Source organism: Schistocerca gregaria, chromosome 8 (assembly GCF_023897955.1).
Source record: "Schistocerca gregaria isolate iqSchGreg1 chromosome 8, iqSchGreg1.2, whole genome shotgun sequence".
Taxonomy (NCBI): Eukaryota; Metazoa; Arthropoda; class Insecta; order Orthoptera; family Acrididae; genus Schistocerca; species Schistocerca gregaria.
The window spans coordinates 431,479,131-431,503,390 of NC_064927.1; the positions used below are offsets into that span (position 1 = coordinate 431,479,131).

The window sequence follows — 24,260 nt, forward strand, 5'->3', positions numbered from 1 at the left end:
GTAGTCCTAAGTCTGGTGGACTGATGACCTCAGAAGTAAAGTCCCATATGGCTCAGAGCCATTTGGACCATTTTTGAACTCTTAGTGTGCGATTACTTTTTGTGGGAAGCCCTCAAGTCAGTGTATCGCAATATCCCTCACAGTCTTCAGGAACTGCAGTAGAACATTCCGGATGAGACTGTAGCAATTCCAGCAGTCCAGCTTCGATCCGCTTGCAGCAACCTGCTGACCAGAGCTCAAAAGTACGAAGAGATGAGTTGTACTCACTTTCAACATCTGCCGTATTTATTTGTAGCATGGAACTCTGTTCTTACGATCACTTGTATTTGTCCAAACCTGTATCAGGAGGAATCAAAAAGTTTCCGTTTGAGGGCTTTGCTGCAGCGTCCATTCAACTTAACCGAGTCTCTGATGCGGGTACATAAGCACCGAATATGAGCATCGACATGGATGCAAGGTATTAGTGTGACGTATTTGTTTCCGAGATGGTGCGGTTGATGCGGAAACCGTTAACAGCGTGTTGTTAGTCTCCTCTTGGTTGCTAAAGGACAAACAGCGGTAGACAGCCATCGGAGAATAAATGGTGTGTGTGGGCCACGTCTGTGGAAAACCAGCTTTGTGAAGTGGTGCGGCAAGGGCTGCTACTGCTACATGACAATTCACGTCGCCATACTGCAAATGTAAGTCAGAAGTTACGCTTACTACTCAAGTGGGAATCATTCGAGCAACGTCTCTATAGTCCTGATCTCTCCCTATGCGATTTTCTTGCTTCAGTCCATTAAAAAGGGCTCTGAATTGTCGACGAGTATGTACAGCAGGTATTACGGAATTCTTCACGCAGCAGGAGACGGTGTTTTATCAAACCGATATGTTCATCCTGGTACGTCGGTTGAATGACTGCGGCAGTCCTTACGGCAATTATGCCTCAATAGCGCACCGATTCTGGACTGTACAAATGGTTCAAATGGTATCTGAGCTCATCAGTCCCGTAGAAAACTACTTAAACGTAACGAGCGTAAGGACATCGCACACAGACATGCCCGAGCAGGATTCGAACCTGCGACCGTAGCGGTCGCGAAGTTCCAGACTGTAGTACCTAGAACCGCTCGCTGGACTTTACAGTCTGCATACGAAACCTTTCGCAGATATGTCCTCCTCTACGCAATCTGTTATCCCCAAAGTATCTATTACTGCCGTATATCCTGGGATACATCCACCTATGTGCGTCTTCCATGCAGACATCTGTCTACGGTACGTCGTACTATACTGGGCAACACAATAAACTAATCACTTTTTCTGAACACTGTAACTGCCTGACATTGTGACGCATAAGTGTGAAAAATGGCTCAAAGTTTACCACAGCCTTCTACAAAACCGTGGCCCCATGCGACGTCACACTACAGATCTTCCATGTTTAAAACAGCACATAAGGATTCGAGACATGCCAAAATAAATTCGCAACACAGAGGTTTATGTAAGCTGTAAGGTTTCTTCGTTATGTCGCTTTGACACAAGATTTCGTCACAATTCTGCGCTGTGCCAACGTGGACGTCTGACACTAGAGAAATGTTGTCACAGTCCCTCTTACCTACATTTCATCCCTTCTTTTGACGCCTTTGCGATGGAAGTCAGAACCACATAGCGTTGAAATCACGTAGCTTTGTGATGGGTGGCCGTGTAAAACGTTTCAGACAAACAGCCGTTCATAATCGACACGAAAACGTCTCAGGGTATGGCATAAAAGATGTCAAAGAACTCAGTAACTTCCCTAGTGCGCTTATTCCCACACATTTCAGGGTCGGGAACCACAGTTCGCAGTGAGATGAGCAACGAGAAGTCGATATTGACAACCTTCCATACTGCTGCTTTCCTAAGGACATTGTGGGGCTAGATTCTCGCTCAATGTCGTCACACACCTTCGGAGTGCAGCCTGACTCGTGAAAGGTAGGAAATCCTAGGCAGCGTTCAAAACCATTTTACGAAATTAGAACGTGATCCGAAAAAGCACACTTTTTTTTTGAAGTCCTACTTTCAATCCTGGTGTGGCGTGATGACGAGGGAGCGTGAGATTAACGTGTGTGTGAGTAAAACGGCAAAGGTTACCTCGAAGACCACACAGGTCGCCAACGCACTCAGGAGCACCTGCGCGTCTTTGCTGAGAATATTACAAGTGTATTGGTTGTAACAAAAGTTCCGCTACTCAAGGAGGTTAGGCGTGGAGTGCAATTATCGTATGACAGCGAAACTAGGTACAACGTAAATGGCAAACCAATTAACGCTAGTAAAAACTGGTTCAAATTTTGTCCACCAGGTAAAAATCTGGGGCTGTACAGCATCTCCTCAACGTCTCTGGTGTTCATATTGAAAAAAATTGTATAAGTGGTAATTACTAATAAAACCAACATTATGCTTTTCTCTCACTTGTTTGACGTTTTCTGCCCGCGCCCTATTAAAGATGGGAGCATTTCTCTGTGTCTTTCTGACATTCACAGCGCCAGATTTGCAACCGGGGGCCACAATTGTAACTAATTTCTTGTGCTAATCAGTTCCTCATTAACGTAATAGAATATCTACCAAGTTTCACTAAATACAATAATTACACCCCACATTGGATAACTGCGAGAATTTGCACTTTAATTATAACCACTCAGTACTTGACATAAATTTCGATACCTAACTTGGCGGCTTCTCTACCATCTGAAGGTTAGGCAACCCCTACCACACCCTTTGGATGTATATCCCTACTATCAGCGCTATGGCAAACACGTTGCATTGCTATCGAAGTTTCTGACAGGTAACATTTGTAACGTAATCCAAAAGTTGTGTGGGTGGCACTAAGTCTGTTGCCGAACTGAGAAGTCTTAGAAGGACACTTTTGGCGTTTTAATTACGAACATCTTAATGTTGCAATCCCTTGTGATCATGCCATAGGAGAGTAGCCTTTGCTCCTTCGAATCACCTACGAACTCCATCGAATGGTTTTAAACGGTCCATCGTGGTTCCTAGCTGTACAAGAGTCGCATTGCACTCAAATATGTGTGCCCACGTACAATGAGGGCCGAGCCCGAAAATGTTCTTAGGAAAGAGGTGAAATGTGAGAAGATGTCAGCAGCGTGAAGGGTGGCTGCTTATCGCTCTTATGGTTTTCGATCGCAAAGTGTATGGGAACAGACGCGCTTTTATGCCAACCCCTGACGCTTCTTCGTGTCGAATAACAGCGAGCTTGTGTCTGAAATGTTTTCCACCGCCACCCATCACAGAACTGCATTATTTCAAAGCTGGACGTTGCAGCTCTGACTTCCATCACAGAGGCTTCACAAGAAGTGGTGAATCTTGGGTAACAGGGGCTGTGACGATATTTCCATCGCGTAACACGTCCACGATGGTGTTGGCCAGAATTGTGGTGCCCATCTGACATCATTAACTTACCTTATAGCTCACATGAACTTCTGAACTGTGGGTTTATTTTGCATGTGTTAACACCTTGCTGTTAGAAGTACCTGCGGTCGCAAGGATGACGTCGAAGGATGCCACAGTTTTGCACCATTAAAGAGCAAACATCTACGCAACTTTGGAGCAAATGTTAAACGTGTGTGTTAATGGGAGATAATTATGGAGTTTCGAGTAAGAGAGCCTTTAATTTCATGGCACAGGTAATATAGAACTATTTTATACATTTTATGGCCATAAAACAATTTATTATTGTTTTATTTACACATTTCATATGTTTGTGGCTATATGACTACTCTGCAATTCACAATTAAGTGCCTGGCATGCTGTATGTTATTAGTATAATTACGAAATTTGTATAGATAACTCAACGTTATGGATGGGTTTGACGGCAGGTTATAGTTGTGAAGGTGGGGGGGGGGGGGGTGGCAGGAGGGGGACAGGAACGAGGAATAATAAAATTGTGCCCTCATAGTCCTCCCTGCGCCCACAACTCATCCATGGATTTGTATCTGCTATAACAACGAAAGATAAAATGACATATTTTTAAAAGAACTATGCAGAATTTTATGGAAGTAGTACGCAAAATGTCTATCAGTACTATATTGTAACAAATAAGCCCTCGGTCACAAATATTAAGTCAAAATAGACCTGGTTTCGATGCTACTGTGAGCGTCGTCTTCAGAATTAGACTAACTGTACTAAAACATTAGGTATACAGTTCATTAATAAAATTAAAGTTTGTACTGACTCGAAAAGATGCTGTACTTACAAGTCACATATTAAAAAAGATCTAAGCCGGAAAGGCGACGTCATTACCACTTGTGAGATGGCGAGATGCTAAGGGCTGCTCGTACTGTGAACAAGGGTTGCAATAGGACTGAGGTGAGGTGCCCACTTTAGAAAGTGTGGGCAAGTAAACATGGTGTTGCTACGAGCGCCATATAGTAGCCGCAGAAACAACTAGGCTACTGTACCTTCAAAATTAGACACATGAAATTGTGATGCAGCTGATTCAGGCATTTCGCCATGCAGTTTACCGAAATGTTGTTTTCCAGTCACATCTTTGCTGTTTTCTTGTATGTCATAACTAACGTTTTCACGTTACAAAATGTATCTCTATTTAAAGCAGATAAATATGTAACTTCATCCTGTTATTATGAATGCTTACGTTATGCCTGAATCAGTTGCATCACAATTTCATGTGTCTAATTTTGAATGTGCAGTAGCCTAGTTGTTTCTGCGGCTACTAGATAGCGCTCGTAGCAACACCGTGTTTACTTGCCCATAGTTTCTAAAGTGGGCACCTCAGTCTTGTTGCAACCCTTGTTCACAGTACGAGAAGCCCTTAGCGGCTCGCCATCTCACAAGTGTTAATGACGTCGCCTTTCCGGGTTAGATGTTTTTTAATATGTGACTTCTAAGTACTGCATCTTTTGGAGTCAGTACAAACTTTAATTTTATTAATGTACTATATACCTAATGTTTTAGTACAGTTATTCCAATTCTGAAGACAACGCTCATAGTAGCGTCCAAACGAGGTCAATTTTGACTTAATATTTGTGACCGAGTGCATATGTGTTACAATATAATTCTGACACGGTCACTGAACCTTAGCAGCCAAAGTTTCCATCAATACCTTACTTATAATGAAAAGCAGTCCCTGAAATATTTATCAATACGTAAACAGCTCTTGTTTTGGGGGAAACGCACGGCTACGTATCACGATGACTGGCTACTGTTTCCGCTCTGCTGAGGCAGCGTGAATAGGGAATTCGCGCTGTCGCAACAAAGAAAGCATGAGATGCAGTCCTGTGTCATGTGCATCCCAAACTAAAATTCAGAGTATCAGCGCCTCACTTGTGCAACAGTATTTGGGTGGCTGATACACAGTCAAGCGGAGATCATAGTGTTTGATGAAAGACATTTCGCCACAAATCGGAATAGCAACCCGTGGTGGTAAAATGTCATATACCACATACTCAATCTACCTTTAAAAATGTTAATTTTCTTGTTATTACTTTTACGAAGAAACCATCGAACTGTAAGATACTCTTGCGTCAAGAAATGTGTAAGGGAAGTCTGTGACTGAGGAGCAGACATTAACTGTATCTCACAAACACTACGTGTAAGGCACATTTAATTACCTATCGACTCCCTCCATTTTCTTCAGAAACAAACGATGTATTAGAATTCTGAAATTTCTGACCATTCACTTTTGCTCCAGCGCTCGATGGCTTAGGAGGTACATGTCGTCATTCCTGTGTAACATCCAACGCATCGTATCACAGTAACTGTCTTCACAGTTAGTGGTCTCTGCTGTAAATGGGTAAACCTTGCAAGCTTCCTACTTTCTTTTGTAATCAGGACTTTAATAAAAAGCAAGTTAATGTTAATCAGAACACAGGAAAGATTTGTGATCCAAATAGCAATAGATTAATTCATCCGTAACATCACAAGACAATTAAAATAGCAAAAGAGACGTCATAAAAACGTTTTATTTGACAAACGCTTTCACTAATATGGAGTTTATGGTGAACAAGTGATCAGCTGGGGATCTACCCACGAAACTAACCAGAACACTTATGGCTGTATCTGACTTCATACACTTGAATCCGGGGTATGACACAAAAAAGTACGCCACAATCAAGAATCTGTACTCTACTATTCCATAAAGAGAAATATGGTTCCAAGGAATAGGGTGAAGGGAAGTATATATTGGAGCCCTACACTGTAGCAGCGAATACGTTACCCTCGTGGTGGTCAGGTCAGCACACCACGATACGTTCAGCGACGGAAGTCATGGACGGCAGCAATCTGTTATTAATAGCGTGCGCCCGAAAAATGCAAGTACGCGATCTCTCGTTCAGCTAATTCGGAGTGCAGGTATTTCCCAGTGAGCCTCTGAAACCCCGGCGGATTCCAATATGCATGTGGACCAGTTCGCTGGTCTGCCAAACCATTTAAACTCCGTGTCACGACTATGCGTGACGGAATATGTCAAACGTTTAGACGGCCGACTCAAAACAAATAAGTATACTAACGCACCACTCGTTGTGAACGTGATGGTGGAAGCAGTACCTCTGATTGTTCAGATGGTGACTGGCACAGGCTCTAAGTGGTGCACGAGCAAAGGACACAAGTGTCACCATTTAGGTAGAGACCTGCAGTTCTTTACTAGCGAAGGTCCAGTACAAGAGTGCCCACCTCTCTTTCTCTCTCCTTTCCTCGCCAGCTCGGTAGCAAAGCACATTTACATCTTAGACTACTCTTACTTTAGCACAAGCAACTAACGATCAGGCGAGCCCCATTCAAAGATGGCCTGCCCCTTGCACTGCATACACATATTTGACCAACCATAGACTTTAAAGTTAATTGGGAGTAAAGGAAAAAAAAACAAGATTCATCTTCGCGTCCTCTTTCCTACGCGTTTACGCCGTGTCTTTTGCTAAAAACAGGATCTAGAAGGAACCACAGCCCTCCATAAAAAGATCGATATCTCCCCTGTTGCGTCCATTCCGAACTTTCCAAAGAACGGCCAGAAACTCGCTAAAGGCCTCGTACCTTCTCAAATATGTTTTGTAACAAAGTCTGCACCTACGGGAGACAGTGACCTAGCCCACAGAAATTCTCGGAAAGCTCACAGTTGTCACATCGGCTTCCTGACTAACAAGGGCAGTCCTCTGGCTTATTGGCATTTTGCTGCGCATATTGGTGCCGTCGTCGTCTTCGTAGGTTCCTTGATGGAATGTTCTGGCTTATCAGTGTACAGTATTTACAAGAAGCAAGAGGAAAATTTAAGAACGGTGACGGTGTGCACATTTACGAAGAGTGTCAGATAGCGAGGCACTCTCTAGACCTTACTATTCAATCCATACACTATTCGATCTACACATCGAGGAAAGAGCGATGTAAACAGTAGGATGCTTCAAGAGCCGGACTTACATAGAATTAAAATTCAGGTTTAAATGATATCAAGTAATAAGATACGCTGACGACATTGCTGTCTTCTGTCTCAATCTGAAAAATGAACCCAGAGGAGTCCTGTTTCTGTTCCTTATGTTTACATTCGAAATAATCCTTAAACCCAGCACACATTCTGTACTTAAAGGGGGCTACTAAAAGATATGGTAAACATTATCGTGGTGGGATTGTAAGTAGGTCAACCAGAAATTTCCTGCTCTGTAGGCATTATCTCGGTGAAATTCTGGCACAGAGGCTGTCGTAAGAGATTTCCTGGGGCCGTGACCTCCACAACATCTGCGCCGTGCTACAGATTATCAGACACGCTTCGTCACTGTGGCACTGCTATGCAGCGTTGTCGAGGAGTGGGGGGTATCAGCTGCTGCAAAACAGTACATAAAGGCCAGTGATCTGCGGCAACTCGGCACAGTGAGAATCCCTCACCAGAGCTTTTCGAGTTGGTAAGTCTCCTAAGCACGACTGTGTCTTTCATTACTCTGTCATTAGACTTTTACATTTTTATTTTTCCGGTCTTGCATGTGCCCCATACTCAAAGTAACGAAATGCGCTGCTTCTTATGCCACATGTGATGTTATTTGCTAAATGCTCCATAAGTCAATACAACGTACAAATCTCATTTAGCAAGTCAACATACTTTGTGATTTTACATCTTTACTTCAAACATATTAGCAAATATGCCTCAGAATCTTCAGCGACGATTTTGATATTTTGCTTCTCCTTTGCGTTAGTTGCACTTATGCACAACTTCTGATATAATCTTCAACAAACCCTAGATCATCAGCACATCTTTTTTTGGACATTTTCTCTTCGCACGCCGACGCCTACCCTCATAAGTCATGTGACTGGCTCCAGTTCTGACGTATTACCGATGTGGTCAAAGGACCTTACAGAGTCATCTACCGTTTATGGAGTAGGCTAACCAAATGCTGCGTTTTATAGGCAGAAAAATGCGAAGACGCCGGGCACTCCAGTGCCTACACTACACTTGTCAATTCTCTTCTAAAGCACTGCTGCGAGGTATAGGTTCCTCACAAGATACGAATGATGGAGGACTATGAAAAAGTTAGAGGAAGGGTAGGTCGTTTAGAAATGGCGTGAACTAGAGGAAAGAGTGTTATGGGCATGTGAGCTGGGATAACAATCATTAAAACAAAGGCGTTTGTCTTTGAGGCGACATGTTTTCAAATTTTACACTGCCGTTTTTCCCCTCAGAACATGAAAAAATTAGTTTACTTCCACCTTCATAGGGAGAAATGACCATACTAATTGAATTCGAGAAATCAGATGTCACACACAAATATTTAAGTGTTTGTTTTTTTAGTGGGCTGTTAGAGAGTGCAATGGTTGTGAAATATTCTGGAACTGGTCCTATGAACAATCTTCTAATCAGTTAAGCGTGAATTGTAGTGTAGTTATGTATATGTAGATATTTTCAATATCTTGATTTACACCAAAATGATGTGATGACATCTAACAGTAATCTACAGTTTTCACAGATCTACAACAGTTACAGTTTAATGCTAATGTTATATGGTTGCTGCCAGGTGCTGAAATTACAAAACATCGACGCCATGACGCTAGTGACGGGCAGTTGGCTTTTGGATGCTGCATTGCTTTTGGTACCCCTGCTTTACTGGTACGCGACGCGGAACTTCAACTACTGGAAGAAGCTGGGAATCCCCTACATGGAGCCCACACCTTACGTTGGCAACATGGGAAGCGTGGTGATCGGCCAGAAGCACATGGGGGAACCAGTCTTCGAATGCTACCGCAAGGCCGGAAATGTTCCCTTCATGGGCATGTTCGCCTTCGACAAGCCCATCCTCTTGGTGAAGGACCCCGCTCTTATAGGACGCATCATGAGCACCGACTTCTCCACATTCTACGCAACCAGTGCTAAGATCGACCCAGCCACTGATCCGGTCATTGCCACGTCTCTTTTTGGGCAACATGGTTCAGGGTGAGTATCTTAGAGAACAGGCACACAGCACGAACCGTGTACATAGATGAAAATCTTCAAAACTTGTTCTATTTTCAGAGTAAAAGATGTCCATGTCCCTCTACTTTATTCCTTCCTTTATTCTCTCTCTGTTTTTGCCAGGTACCTACCGAAGAATAATTCCAATTCCTTCACGTTTATTCTTATCCTTTATTTTTCGTTTATTGTTCCATCTGACTCCAGAGTACTTCTCACACGTTCTCTTACAGCAGGTGCGTTGTAATCACTGTAAATCTAACGCAGTAATACCCAACTTCTTTCTGCTGTTTCTTTTGCTTTTATTTTTCATTTTGCCATACCTTGCAGGATTCAACTTGTTTATTTTTTCCCAGAGGTAAATGAGAATACTGTTATACATTCTATAAAACTACGAAAAATATTAATTTTCCTTATTGTTTCCAATAATTTTTCGAATAATTCTTCTTAACTTGCAGACCTCTTCTTCTTTACGATTTTCTCTCTAACATTTTTAGCGTATCTAATATATATATCTCATGTGCATACAGGCATTCTAGTTTCACTAAAGTCTTGTCATTTAGCGTTATTACATTTTTGATATAGTCGTTTTTTACTATAAATACTTTTTTCTTCGATCATTCATATTAAGACATTTATTGCCCAAAGATAGAAAATATAATGCTAAAATGTTTCAGCAGTTGTGTCGAATTTTGGTAAATCTAGGACAAAAGCAGGCATCTATAAAATACTGCCGTATCTATCACTGGGTAATGTGTCATCAGCTATATCTGTTTAACACAAGTCCCGAGACATTTGTGGAAGCTTATGTTTAATTCATAATTAGACAAAATTTTAATAACAAGCCAGAACGCCTATTTGTTGGACCAACAGTAAGGTAAAAGTCATTGAGGTTTACAAGACCAGATTGAATATTTTAACTGAGGTACGCTAAGCCACCACATGAGAAAAAACTAGATTTCGTTGCTTTGTTTCAGGTGGAGGAAACTACGTACTGCGCTATCTCCAGCATTCACTTCTGGCAAAATGAAGCTCATGTTTCACCTAGTGAACGAAACTGGACAGAAACTTGCCCATCACCTCCATTCCGCAGCCTCAAAAGGTATGGTCTCTTTGTGTTCAGAAAAAAAATGTACTTATTTTTGAATGAAACAGAAAAATATTTGTTGCTAATGGTCACTTCACTCCTTCACTGTAGTACAACTATACTTACAAACTTTTCCATAATTTTTTTCTCACTTTTAATGGTAAAAGACAATAAGCATAGATTTGTAAAATTTGTGATGTATTTGTTCTTTAGGCACAGCAGTGGATCTGAAGGACGTCATGGGCCGTTATACGACGGACTCGGTTTGCTCCATCTTCATGGGAGTGAACGCTAACTCTCTCGAGAACCCTAAGTCTCCCCTGCGAGAGCACGTGCGGGGAATCTTGAGAGATACCGTCGTTGGAAGGATCGTCACCACGCTGGCGTTCTTCGCTCCACAGATCCTGTCCACACTCCGCATCCGACTCGGCAGCAAGAAAGTAGAGGACTTCTTTGTTCAAAACACAGTTAAGGTACGCATGAACCATTTTGATTCATTTAAATACTAATCAGACAAAAGGACAGCAGCATTAATTAGGCATGCATTATTAGGGGTGCCATCTACAGTAACTCGAAGTTCATCGGAATACGTGTACCCTGAATATATTTTTTACGTAAGATTTAGTGTATGAGGGTCAAAATGTTGATTTCTCTTACTTTCGTTGCAAAACAAATAATACAATGAAAACTAAACATGAAATGGAAGAAGAAAGAGGTAAGTAGAAATTAAAATAAAACGAACACAACAGCTTTGGTGTAAACGACCATAAACAGTAATGTACTGGAAGAGAATGAGAAATAAAGGCTAAGCTACAATTACGATTGCGAGAGGTAAGGTGCTTCGATGTCGGAAATGGAGAAATATGTTGGTCCTCATATGTGGTGACAGAGGGTATTTAATAGTCGACTCACAGGGAGTAGGTTTTATCTATAAAAACTTTAATCGGAAGGGAGATGTGCGCACTATATGTAGTTCAGTAATATGGGATCAAATGACTCAGCAGTAAAGTTGTCATTTACTTAGGTACTACACTCCTGGAAATTGAAATAAGAACACCGTGAATTCATTGTCCCAGGAAGGGGAAACATTATTGACACATTCCTGGGGTCAGATACATCACATGATCACACTGACAGAACTACAGGCACATAGACACAGGCAACAGAGCATGCACAATGTCGGCACTAGTACAGTGTATATCCACCTTTCGCAGCAATGCAGGCTGCTATTCTCCCATGGAGACGATCGTAGAGATGCTGGATGTAGTCCTGTGGAAAGGCTTGCCATGCCATTTCCACCTGGCGCCTCAGTTGGACCAGTGTTCGTGCTGGACGTGCAGACCGCGTGAGACGACGCTTCATCCAGTCCCAAACATGCTCAATGGGGGACAGATCCGGAGATCTTGCTGGCCAGGGTAGTTAACTTACACCTTCTAGAGCACGTTGGGTGGCACGGGATACATGCGGACGTGCATTGTCCTGTTGGAACAGCAAGTTCCCTTGCCGGTCTAGGAATGGTAGAACGATGGGTTCGTGACGGTTTGGATGTACCATGCACTATTCAGTGTCCCCTCGACGATCACCAGAGGTGTACGGCCAGTGTAGTAGATCGCTCCCTACACCATGATGCCGGGTGTTGGCCCTGTGTGCCTCGGTCGTATGCAGTCCTGATTGTGGCGCTCACCTGCACGGCGCCAAACACGCATACGACCATCATTGGTACCAAGGCAGAAGCGACTCTCATCGCTGAAGACGACACGTCTCCATTCGTCCCTCCATTTAAGCCTGTCGCGACACCACTGGAGACGGGCTGCACGATGTTGGGGCGTGAGCGGAAGACGGCCTAACGGTGTGCGGGACCGTAGCCCAGCTTCATGGAGACGGTTGCGAATGGTCCTCGCCGACACCCCAGGAGCAACAGTGTCCCTAATTTGCTGGGAAGTGGCTGTGCGGTCCCCTACGGCACTGCGTAGGATCCTACGGTCTTGGCGTGCATCCGTGCGTCGCTGCGGTCCGGTCCCAGGTCGACGGGCACGTGCACCTTCCGCCGACCACTGGCGACAACATCGATGTACTGTGGAGACCTCACGCCCCACGTGTTGAGCAATTCGGCGGTACGTCCACCCGGCCTCCCGCATGCCCACTATACGCCCTCGCTCAAAGTCCGTCAACTGCACATATGGTTCACGTCCACGCTGTCGCGGCATGCTACCAGTGTTAAAGACTGCGATGGAGCTCCGTATGCCACGGCAAACTGGCTGACACTGACGGCGGCGGTGCACAAATGCTGCGCAGCTAGCGCCATTCGACGGCCAACACCGCGGTTCCTGGTGTGTCCGCTGTGCCGTGCGTGTGATCATTGCTTGTACAGCCCTCTCACAGTGTCCGGAGCAAGTATGGTGGGTCTGACACACCGGTGTCAATGTGTTCTTTTTTCCATTTCCAGGAGTGTACATGAGGGGAAATATTATAAACGTAGAGTTTGTTATAACAGCCCCTGGTATTTATGTAGCAAAAATAATTTTCAGTTGTGGCACTTCTTTGCAGTTAAATGACGATATTTTTGTGATCGTAAGGATATTAAATTGAGTGTCAAAATGCTGACATAACATGGTGTATATGACAGTGGACATAGTATTATTTGAGGATCATCTAAGGTTAGTTCTTCGTCTGTTTTGTCTTTTAGAGTTTGACGGTGATTGATCTGATTTGAAAGTACTGTGCTTGAATGTACTGCTTGGCAACTTTTGTGGTATTTATATGTAATGACTTAGAGATAAAGCCTTCGTATAGCTTTTCTAGGCGGTCCCTTACGACTTGTCTAAAAGCCAATGTCTAGATGCATTATTAAGTACACAACTGATCAGATGACTTGATTAATCGTTCTCTAGACTATGGGAAATTAAGAGATGCCATACGAAAACGGTAGATGGAAAACTGGAGTGTCCGGGAAGAAGTATCTCTTAATTCCACGTCATATACTTACTCTGCAGAAACATTCTGAGAATTATACGAATGGCAAGCAAGAGTCACCATCTGGGATCAAAAGGAAAATTCTGAAGACAAATTTCGGTAGTGTACATCCGTGAAAATCCTTCGGAACATAAATTGCATATTATAATAGAAAGGTATTTATAAATAACACGTCTGATACGAAAGCAAACTACAAGAACTTTTTCGGGGTCCTTCCTCTAACAAATATTTAATTGAAGTAAAATTCATTGCCGCTGCTTGGTGTGAACTTTAAACAATTTTTAAGTAAGACTTGTTTTTCTTTATTTTTCACGAACTTGAACTTTTTACCGGTTTTGATGATAGCAATTCACTTTGTTATTTCCCAAGTTTAGTGATACCCTTTTTACTGTTAGCGTGAAATAGTTACATTTAGCCTCACATCTACATTACGCTGATAATGAACTTAAATTGGGTCAATACTTTAGTCAGAATAAAATATTCATTTTATATTGTTTATTTTCTCCTGAAATCTAGCAATTCAAGTTTTTTTAACATGCATCTTTTGTCCACAGTTGATAGAGCACCGGAAGGAAACTGGCATGGTTCGGAACGACGTAATTGACATGCTCACGAAAATCAAGGAAGAGCAGGCAGAGGGCGATAAGGAACAACTCAGTGAGTAGAATATGCGTTTCCCCAAGTTTCAAGATGACAGTTTGACTTTTGTCGAGGTGATGATTATGCCTACAGTTATTTACGCCCCAAATCAATAACATAATTTAAAATATTAAATAAAGCAATATTAATATTAAAGAAGCCAATATTAAATAAGCCAACTGAGTCGAATTTTCTAAAGACATACGACGAAGATGAATTTTGGTTTGTGGGGCATTCAACTGCGTGATCATCAGCTACAGTACAAATTCCCAACATTTACGCAGTCCATCTCTTGACGTAGTCCAATCTAGCCAATGTGACGAAAGATGATGATGATGATTTAAAGATGGAGACAAGACAGCCACCCAGTCCCCGGGAGGGGGAAATCGCCAACACGGCCGGTAATCGAACCCGGAACCCACAGAAAACACAAACTTTGATGACACGTTTACATGAATACGTTTCTGTCTTCGTTAGATCTACCGCGATGTTTAATTAGGCCATAAAAGGAATAAGATTATGTTCGTTTTTAAACAAAAATAGTGTTAAGATTCGCTGGAAATTTTACAGAGATCAATGCTTAACAGTGACTGTCCAGTGTAACTTGGCGAGGGCCTTTGTCTATGGTTTCCGCAACGTAACGTAACATCATCATTGATGTCCTGTAGCGTTTAACGGCAGATGCAAAACATCTTCAGTCGTGGAACTTCACCAGGTGACATCGTGGAACTTGCTGCCATCCTTGACCGGTTTCTTTCCGTCAGCTGCAGGGTTCCGTAAGCTTTTATCACTTGTCGCAGTTCATATTAAATGCGTTCATATCGCGCCTGAAGCACTATTTATAGCACAGTGCGGGTCATCCACGGCGACCCTTGTCTTAAGTCTCTGAGTACTGTGCGTCGGAGATGAAGTGTCTTGGCCAAAGCAGCCGACATTGCTTAGTACTCAGTAGCTTCTCAGAATTCAGGACTATCTCATATGTTACGTGGCCCCTCCATCTTGTGCCTGGAATGTTTCCTAAACACCGTAGATGAAAGAAGTTACACTTCCTTTTTAGCTTGCGATGTCCAGATCTCGGCAGCATCCAAGATGGTACTCAGCAAAACTTCCTTGATAGAAGAGTATTTTTGTTGTCACCGTAGGGTGTTTATTGTTTCATACCCTTGTGAGTAGCTTGCCAAGTACTCACCGCTTTGCCAATACTCGCGTTTATTTCGTCGTCCAGAAAATCATCTTCTGAAACTAGAGTGCCGAGGCAGTAATTTGTCACCTGGACTCCGCAAGGTAGCATCTAATCTCGTGGCAGGCATGGCCGTTTATGGTTGAGCCATAATCACACTCACAGACGCAGACAAGAGTTTGGAAAGGCAACGTGTTTATCCATATGCCTTTCAACATTGTCTTCACTATGTACTACGAATGCTGCTTCTTCAGTAGATAATAGGATGCTTACAAGTAATAATACATGGATCTGAATATCAAAGTGTTAATTTTTCCGTCATCACTGGCATGTTAATTATTGTTTCGCTGAAAGTAACTTCGACAAGTAACGAAAAGAATATACCAATCAAAGTAGGTCTCTGTACGCAGCATCACGAACTTCTCTTTGCATAACAAAACGATCTGATGTCCTTCCCCGATTCTGCTCAACAACATTTTTCTTGACTGCATTCCCATTATACAAGCATTGACTCATGTAAAAAATTAGTTATAAGTTACTCCTGCCTACTACTCAGTGAAGCGTTTTTATCCTAGACTGTGATTGCGTGTATTTCCGCAGAGCTGACGAACGAGCTCATCGCGGGCCAGCTGATGTCGTTCTTGGCTGCTGGCTTCGACAACTCGTCTTCGACGCTGGCCTTCGCTCTGTTCGAGCTGGCGTGGAACCAGAGTCTGCAGGAGGAGGTGCGCCAGCACGTGCGACACGTGCTAAGCAAACACGGCGGCCACGTCACGTACGAGGCGGTCAATGAAATGACGGACCTCACCAACGTCGTTAGCGGTGAGTGCTACCTAGCAACGGGTACACTGTAGTCAACTTGTTGAAACATTTTTTCACTAATTTTGTTGCATCAGCCAAAAATGAATCATAATAAAGAAAAGTATTAAAGATAAGACATTCTAAGTTTATAGTGTGCGTCTGAGGAGAAGACCACACAAAAAATTATACTTCGACTCTTCTTGGTTTAGACTTCAGCGTATCTAGACGCTAATCTCTTTTGTGCAATTACTTTCAAGTCTGCCAAACTACTGCGTACTACGTCCAATTCAGTTTGTTCACAGCAGTCAAAGTATCTCAGAAAGTAAACTTCATGACTTCAGTAATTTTGAAAGAGAGTGAGGTTGGTATGGAACTAATCACACTTGGCTACGTCAGTTTTGGTGCATCAGCACTGCAGCAGTTCGGTATCAAAATCCAAGACGATTACGTTATCCTGGGATTTGTTTTGCGCTGTTCCGTTTGGCTATACTATAAAAACTTCATCACAAATGTGGGAAAACACATTATTATTTAATACTATTGTTTTTGGTAGCACGCTCCATTACATTAAGCAGAGCAATAATTTATGTGTTTGTTTAATTAATTACCAGCTATGTTGCAGATATAAAAAAGATGGATTGGAAACAACTGTCCCACTTGCAGCATACGGTTTTATTAAACCTTGACCATGGTTTCGACAGTTCTGAACTGTTTTCTTCAGAAAGTATTGTACCTATTAACCAAATATACGACATTTTGTGCGGAAGAGACGTGGCACCATTACAGAATCAAAAGCGTAGGAAATGTTTACAAATAACTTTTGTGAAATATAGTAAAGTAGAATCAATTTATCTATACTCGATGTGAGAGTCTTTGTCTCTAACTAGTAAATACATTTGTCATCCACTTATTCACCAAATAAAACATATTACGAGTATTTAAAAATAGTACCTCTCTACTATGTGATTTTTTCTTTAAAGTTTTTAAAATACTACACATTCGACAGTGGATACAAGAACGTGTAGTTTTCTATTCGAAAGATTTGTGTATATAACGTTCAATACGAAACCTTGCATCGGACCCTGCAGAGCATAGGAATGCCACGTGGATAGCTACTGACATATGCGGATGGCTTATGAGCAGAGACAATAGCCCTAGGTCACCTCTGGTATGTGATGCTTCTGTACGTCCTGTATGCGTGCAGCTGCAATGAGCAGCGTATGTGATTTCACTTAGAACTAACAAATTAACAAAAAGTGAAAATAGTTAAGGGAGAGCAATAAAGCTGTGCCTTGAAGTCATGTGGTTTATAAATAGCTTGCAGGCTTAGGTAAACAAAGGAAACTATCTACAATATAAGCAAGAAATCCACGAAAAGCACTTCAGCCTGAATACGTAAAATGTAATGAGTCTGAAGCAAAAACGCTACATCGTAATATTATTGATGTACTCGTCCAGTGATCAGACAGGACACTACGACCACCCACCGAATAGCCGTTTGTCGACACCTTTTAGCATGGAAGCAGTGAGGTTTTAGTAGGTAGCTGGAGGCAATTAGCACCACATTTGAAGACACAAGTCAACTAATTCCAGCAAATAATGGGGGGGGAGCGGTGATGACCTCTGACGCCACATTCAACCACACCCCAGATGTGTTAAATCAGGTTCAGACATGGCGATTGGCGGGGGCCAGCACATCAACTATAACTCGCCCCTGTGTAACGGAGAAACTGCAAAAATTTAATTACGAGTCCAAATTAGGGAAAGATATGGAGAGGGGTGTGGGGGGGAGGGGATGGATCGTCGCTTGTTAAGCATCTTGCACCTAGCATACGCTGTAGACGGCACCCCTGCTAATCGTGATTTTTCTTGTTTTCAGAGACGCAGAGGAAGTACCCCACAGTGAATTTCCTGAACCGCGAGGCGTCTCGCGACTACAGGATAGAAGGGACGGACATCGTGCTGCCCAAGGGCACCGCTGTCTTCGTGTCGGTGGCCGGTCTCCACTCCGACCCCAAATACTGGAAGGAGCCACTCAGGTTCTGGCCGGACCGCTTCAAAGAGGAGAACTCCAGGGACCGTCCGAGCCACACGTTCATGCCGTTCGGCCAGGGCCCCAGGACGTGCCTCGGTGAGCAACCAGACACTGGTGTTTCCGCTTCAAGCAGCACCTTTGTAGAACGAAACGCAAGTGTGTTGTCGTGTATACGCTACACAATCATAAAGCATTTCTACCAGGTACCTTAAGTTCTCCCCGTAAAGCTTCGGGCGTTCAGGAACAATAGGTATCAGTATGATTGTTTTAAAGCAAATAGTTCTTCTAACACGCATTTAAAATTGATTTATGCTCTTGAGGAAGAATGGGCTGCCATTATTCCAGACGTTCATCGTTTCTCCAAGAGAGTACAAGCCGCCACACAGATGAAAGCTCGATACATCCCAAATTAATGTTCATTAACAAGTGTCTGGATGCTTTTGATCACATCTTGCAGAAGAATGGTCTTGTCTTTTGTGTGTGATTTATCATTTCACTAGGTTTCTCTAGGAGTTCATTTGCTTTGCATATGAACTGTATCCAGATTTATACTCCTACGGTGTATGGTGGACGGTACTTCTGGTACCAATATATTGGTCCTCTTCAAAATTTCTAATTTGTGGTAAGTTCCTATGGGACCAAACTGCCACGGTCATCTGTCCCTAGGCTTACACACTACTTAATCTAACTTACAATAACAACACACACACTCATTCACCAGGGAGGACTCGAACCTCCAACAGAGGGAGCCGCGCGAACCGTGGCAAGGCGCCCTAAACCGCACGGCTACCCCGCACAGTTTACCCGTTTCCCCGCTCCACTCACCATGTTGTGTGGAACGCCTGCTGGTAAACCTACGTACGCCCATTAATTTCTTTGATTTTGTCGTATTGTTAACTTGACGTATATGGGAGAAAACAAGATGCACCGTGATTCTTCTGGAACGTTCGGTTTCGTAACGTTCGGTTTCGTAAACATCTGCATGGTAGGGAAAGTCTCTTGTGTGGCGTCTGTCTCTCGACATTGTTCAGCTTTCCGGTAGCGCCCTATCCGTTAATAGACGATTGCGGGAGGAAGCGTGCAACCCTTCATTTGATCTCCTCTTTTGGAACCACAAACTGATAAGTATTCTAGACCAATATCGCCATGAATAAATTGTCACTGTTGTAGTTTCCGCATGGTATTTGATTTTCTTACCATTAGTTCTGCGTGGCCATTCCTTATAAGAATGTTCGAAACGTTTACTTGTAGGTATTCTACGATTATTACTGTTTTCCATTCATATTTCGTGAATACTGTAATCGAACAGTTGTGGTTATCTTTGGTTCTTTATGAACAATTCGTAAAATTTGTAACTGCACAGACAACCGACTGCCCCTGGCCTCATCATCGACGCTCAACAAGTCTTCTTGCATTTCGGTACAGATTTACGCCAGGCGTCCCAAAATAACTTCCATAAGAAAATCTGACTTTCCCGAACATGTAAGTCTTGTATTGACTCTCTCATTGATTAGTAGCTTTCGTGAAAGAAATATTGGTATCACCACATGATACCAAGTTCTACACCTACATCTTACTTCGAAATTCATCTAATGATGTGTGAGGGAGAGTACTTCAATAACTGATCCCCCCCCCCCTTCAACCCCCCGCCTATCCACTCGTGGAAGACGTATGGCAAGAATGACTGTATTCGTTCTAATTTCTCGAAAATTCTGGTCCAGGTCATTACGTGACATCTATGTGCGAGGGGGAAACATATTGTCCGCCTCTTCTCAGAAAATGCTCCAACTTTGAAGAACAAACCTATGAATCTCAGTCTGTCACCTGCTCTTCCTACTACGGTCATTCCACTTCAGGTCACTTTAGACAGCTACCTATAGATATTGCACGGTAGTTACTGTTTGGAGCAGTTTCTCGTCAACATTGTGGTTGTACAGTAGTTACTATGTTTTCCTATGTACACGAAATTCGTCACATTTACTAATGTTCAGGATAAGCTATCATTCATCAGTCCCCTGTAGCTCATTCGGTAAATCGATACCCTCTTTGGCTTTGCTCCTTTCTTATAGAAAGCACACACTCTTAAAGAAACACCAGACACTCTCTAGATCAATTATATTCATTGTAAACAATAACGGCACTAACTCACTTCCTTGCGGTAATCCGGAACTGACCTTTACGTTTGTTGATTTTCTTCCGCGAAGAGCTACGTGTTGTGCCTTGAATCCAGTTGTAAAATGGTCCTTCTCATTACAGTCAGGACGTATTACATTAGAAACTTATTTGAATAAACAAATGTAGATAAATTAATTCCCAACAACATTTCACGTCTTGTGAAACGAGGAGTCAGTGCTATAGAGACGCTATTAACTCACAAAGAACTGAGATATATAAAAAACAAAAACACTTGCACGACCGTGAGGAGAAACGACGAATGAAAACTCTATTAGTTGTCTGTGGATGTTTCAAGAGGTATACTCCCCTTCAAAGAAGCCCACCGATAGCTCCAGTAGCCGGGTTCGAGCTCTGGCTGTTATAAGTACGAGATTTAGAGCGCCAAGGAACAATGATGTGATGAGTCACTCGAATAGGACATAGTCATTGTGAATTTAGATGCTACAAAGAAACTCCCATGACAGTAATAAGGTCGGTATGGGTATAAAACAAGAGGCTGTACAGCTCTCGTAGTCTATTCTCTACTACTCCACTTCTTTTGTTCCCACTGGGTTATAGTGATGCTCAACAAATCGCCGTGGCTATCCGTCCGTTTATCTGGGACGCTATACCTATTGACCAGATCTATTTAATTCGAGGCTTGTGCGTATACATTTTAATTGACTAAGTGTTATTTATTAAGCTCATATCCAGTGATTAATGAAATTTCAGTTGTTATAAACACATTATAATAGCGTGTTGCGTTAGTATATACGGTCTTATGATCGTATATGTCACATAATATTTTCTCTTTATTATCTATAACCCCGTTGTTTTGCCTTTCCAGGTATGAGACTCGCGTACATGCAAGTGAAAGTGGCTCTCGTGCACATTCTCAACAACTTCGAAGTGCACCCTGCGCCTTCGACACCTACCAGTTTGACTTACCATCCATCCAGGTTTGTCGGAACTCCAGCTGTAAATGTGTCCCTACTCTTCAAGAAAGCCAACTCTTTGTAAAGGATAGCTGCCTAAAGGATTCAGGCTGCGACATCACTGACCTGGAATCTCAATGCTTTCATCATCAAGGCTGAGCAATTACAGTATTTCTATGTTTAATCAAATAGTATAACTGATTCTGATTGTATTTCAAGTATTTATTTGTGTGTATAATTCGGATACTTCTCCATATCCAAGTATTGTACTGTTTTCAGTCATGTGTATTTCTACGACGTTTTGTAATAAAAGCTTCTGTTAAATTCCTGTTACACGCTCTATTTTCATCCTCAGTTGTACCATATGTAAGTGAGTAGCCTTAACTTGTGTGGTAGTTATCGTAAATTCAAACCTGGGAATGTAATCTGACAGCCTAAATGTGCTATTGAGATCAAAGCAACATCACTTAAACGAAATCTTAAAGAATCGTGCAGATGTGTATAAACCGATCTCATTCATAAGCAAATAAATAAGTAAGCCAATAATTTTGCCCTCAATAGATATCGTCAGTGCGAACTGTTTGAAAAGAAAACGTAATGATATAAAAAAACTCTAATTTAGGTCTGCATAAGAATGAAACCTCAAACACATGAACATTCCTGCAGTGAAATATGGCCCTGGTAAAATAAAGAAACTGACAGAGGCAAAATTGTGGAGAAGAAACTAAAAATTCACGTATTATGAATCTCACCTGTAAAATGAAGCACTGGCTTAAAGAGCAACACAGAAATACTCCGCAAGGGCTAAGAAATTACTGCTAAAAACTAACCACAGCTGCTAAAGAGAAAATTGGTTCATACTCTTGTTACAAAATGCCAGTGAAACACCTGACTCAAGCATTAAGTACCGAAATTTTACTTAGGAAGGAACTTACACAAAAAAGAAGAAAATAAACAATTACAGACTCTGATAAAAAAAATAATTTAATCTAGTATCTTCCGTGGTGCAGTAAATTAACCAGAAAGATCAATAAGTGGAATAATTATCAGAAACTCGTCTGTGACGAGGTTGCAGTGGGCCAACAATACAATTCTACATAGATGAAAATTAACAGTCAACCTCATCAAATAATAACTTCTTCAAAATCTCTTTTATGTTCCTGTGCTATCCGACCATTGTTCTGAGTTGTTATTCCTCCTCGTACTAAATGTGGAACTTACATAATTCGAAAAGTGCATCCATGTAATACACTGTACACTCAACGATCCAGCCTGCTGCACACCGCAGCTATCCACTACTGACTCTCACTGATTCTACGGCTCCATTAATTATACTTGCACTGGAACGGAAGTGAAACAATCGAACGTGTTATTTTAACACACACATCACTCGGAACACAGTTTCTGACGTATTTTGCGAAATATTTCCGCTTATGTGCTGATATACTGTTTCGTAATTCGAATAGCAACAGCGACAGCAAAAATTTCAGCTCTGTTCTTATGTATAATAAAATTTATGAAAATAAGATAAACACGCTGTATATTAGAGTGAAATATACAAGTAAAATCTTCGATCATGAATTGAACGTGGTTCCCAAGAAGGACAATTACGTCTTAAGTTTACAGCCGTTGCTAAGTATGCAGAGAACGCGAACACAACGTGGTCGTGATTTCCCTGCAAATCTCTACATTCGTACGCTGGCGCGGATTTTTGTCCCATCCAGAAAAGAGGTGACGGATAGGTCCCATGACGAGTCAGAAAGTGCGTTAGTGCCCTTGTTAGTTATAGATGTTTAATTTTTAGTCTGTCTCTTAAACTGGGGCGTCAGCTGTGAACCCACCTACCTGTTTCTTCACCTAGCCATTATTCCTGCCTTAGTTCCCATGTTCTCTCTTTAATCTTTTTTGCGTCATGTGCGATTGCACATGATACATCCTTTGCTTCCGCAGGCAGTAGTGTGCCGCTTGCCGACAGATGGACAAGTACAATGGACATATTATTTGAGTGTACGGCGTCTGTTCCTTCGGAAGAACAGACACCACGCCCAGTAACTCTGAAAGACTATGCGTAAACTAAGGGGGGGGGGGGATGACTACTACCTGCTGCGGCGGGACATTAAGTGAAATAAGTGGCGAGGAGCGAAAATGTGTACCGAACTGGGTTCGATTCCGTACAAATTTTCACTCTCCGCAGTGTGATGATCTTTAGTAGCGCTCTCGTAGGAGAAGTGGGGTAAGCAGTGTTTGATCTTAGTAGAACACTTATCTACACCTTCTGCACTGCCACGACAGGCCTCAACACCGTGAGTCTGTGGCCCCAGACAGGAGCCGTACCACACAGTCTACGTTAATAGATTATTATGCTATATTGTGATAATGTCTGGCGAGAGGTGTAACGTGTTTTGACAAATGTTTATCTGTTTCTTTAGCTCCTTAAGTGCACGTTATGCTACATCGTTGAAGTGAGGGGCTGAGCTCCGAAGTTCATCCAGGGTGAATCCAGGGTACTTGGCCTGAGATTGGCGGCGAACTGGTGTATTGCTTACTCGTATATTTGGATCTCTAGCCAACTTTTCTTTTAGTAATATGTAGGTCGACTTAGTTTGTACAAGTGTCAACTTCGTGGAACAGCACCATGCCGTTACTGCAATACAACAATATTGGCCTTTTCATCTATCTCTAGGTTGCGAATTTCCACTCACAAGAGGAGAAGGTCATCACCATACACTATCACATCCACTCTGAAGGGACCTTGCTGCAATTGGTATAGTAATCTCTCCATGTCCAACTCATACAACCCTAGTCAAAGCACAGGCACTTGTGGGCCCCATTCAGTTGTTACTTATAAGACCTTGGTACTTAGAGATAAGCTGCACCACCTATTTTTCAAAGTAGCTCCTGAGACTTCCACACGTCGTTCCCAGACACTCCATCTCCCGCAAATGGGAGAAGAGCGAGGGCTCCTCACAGTGACTCAGGGGCCACTGTTGTCGGCCATCATTCCCAATACATGCCTGCAGCGTGAGGGAGTCCGATGACGATCATCC

General features: G+C 42.5%; 1 protein-coding gene across 1 annotated transcript; it reads left to right on the top strand.

The window, feature by feature from the left end:
- The first annotated feature begins 7,836 nt into the window (after positions 1-7,836).
- On the top strand, positions 7,837-21,546 carry LOC126284901 (cytochrome P450 6j1-like). The gene is made up of 8 exons (XM_049984163.1): positions 7,837-7,874; positions 8,979-9,394; positions 10,387-10,511; positions 10,710-10,969; positions 14,024-14,126; positions 15,889-16,110; positions 17,969-18,220; positions 21,126-21,546. The coding sequence occupies exons 2-8, from the start codon at positions 9,006-9,008 to the stop codon at positions 21,296-21,298; spliced, it is 1,524 nt and encodes a 507-aa protein (XP_049840120.1). The 5' UTR covers positions 7,837-7,874; positions 8,979-9,005; the 3' UTR covers positions 21,299-21,546.
- Positions 21,547-24,260: the final 2,714 nt, after the last annotated feature.

Coding starts and splice junctions, on each gene's coding strand:
- LOC126284901 (XM_049984163.1), top strand. CDS start 9,006: ATGACGCTAGTGACGGGCAGTTGGCTTTTGGATGCTGCATTGCTTTTG. Junction 9,395..10,386: donor TTTGGGCAACATGGTTCAGG/GTGAGTATCTTA, acceptor GCTTTGTTTCAG/GTGGAGGAAACTACGTACTG. Junction 16,111..17,968: donor CCTCACCAACGTCGTTAGCG/GTGAGTGCTACC, acceptor TCTTGTTTTCAG/AGACGCAGAGGAAGTACCCC.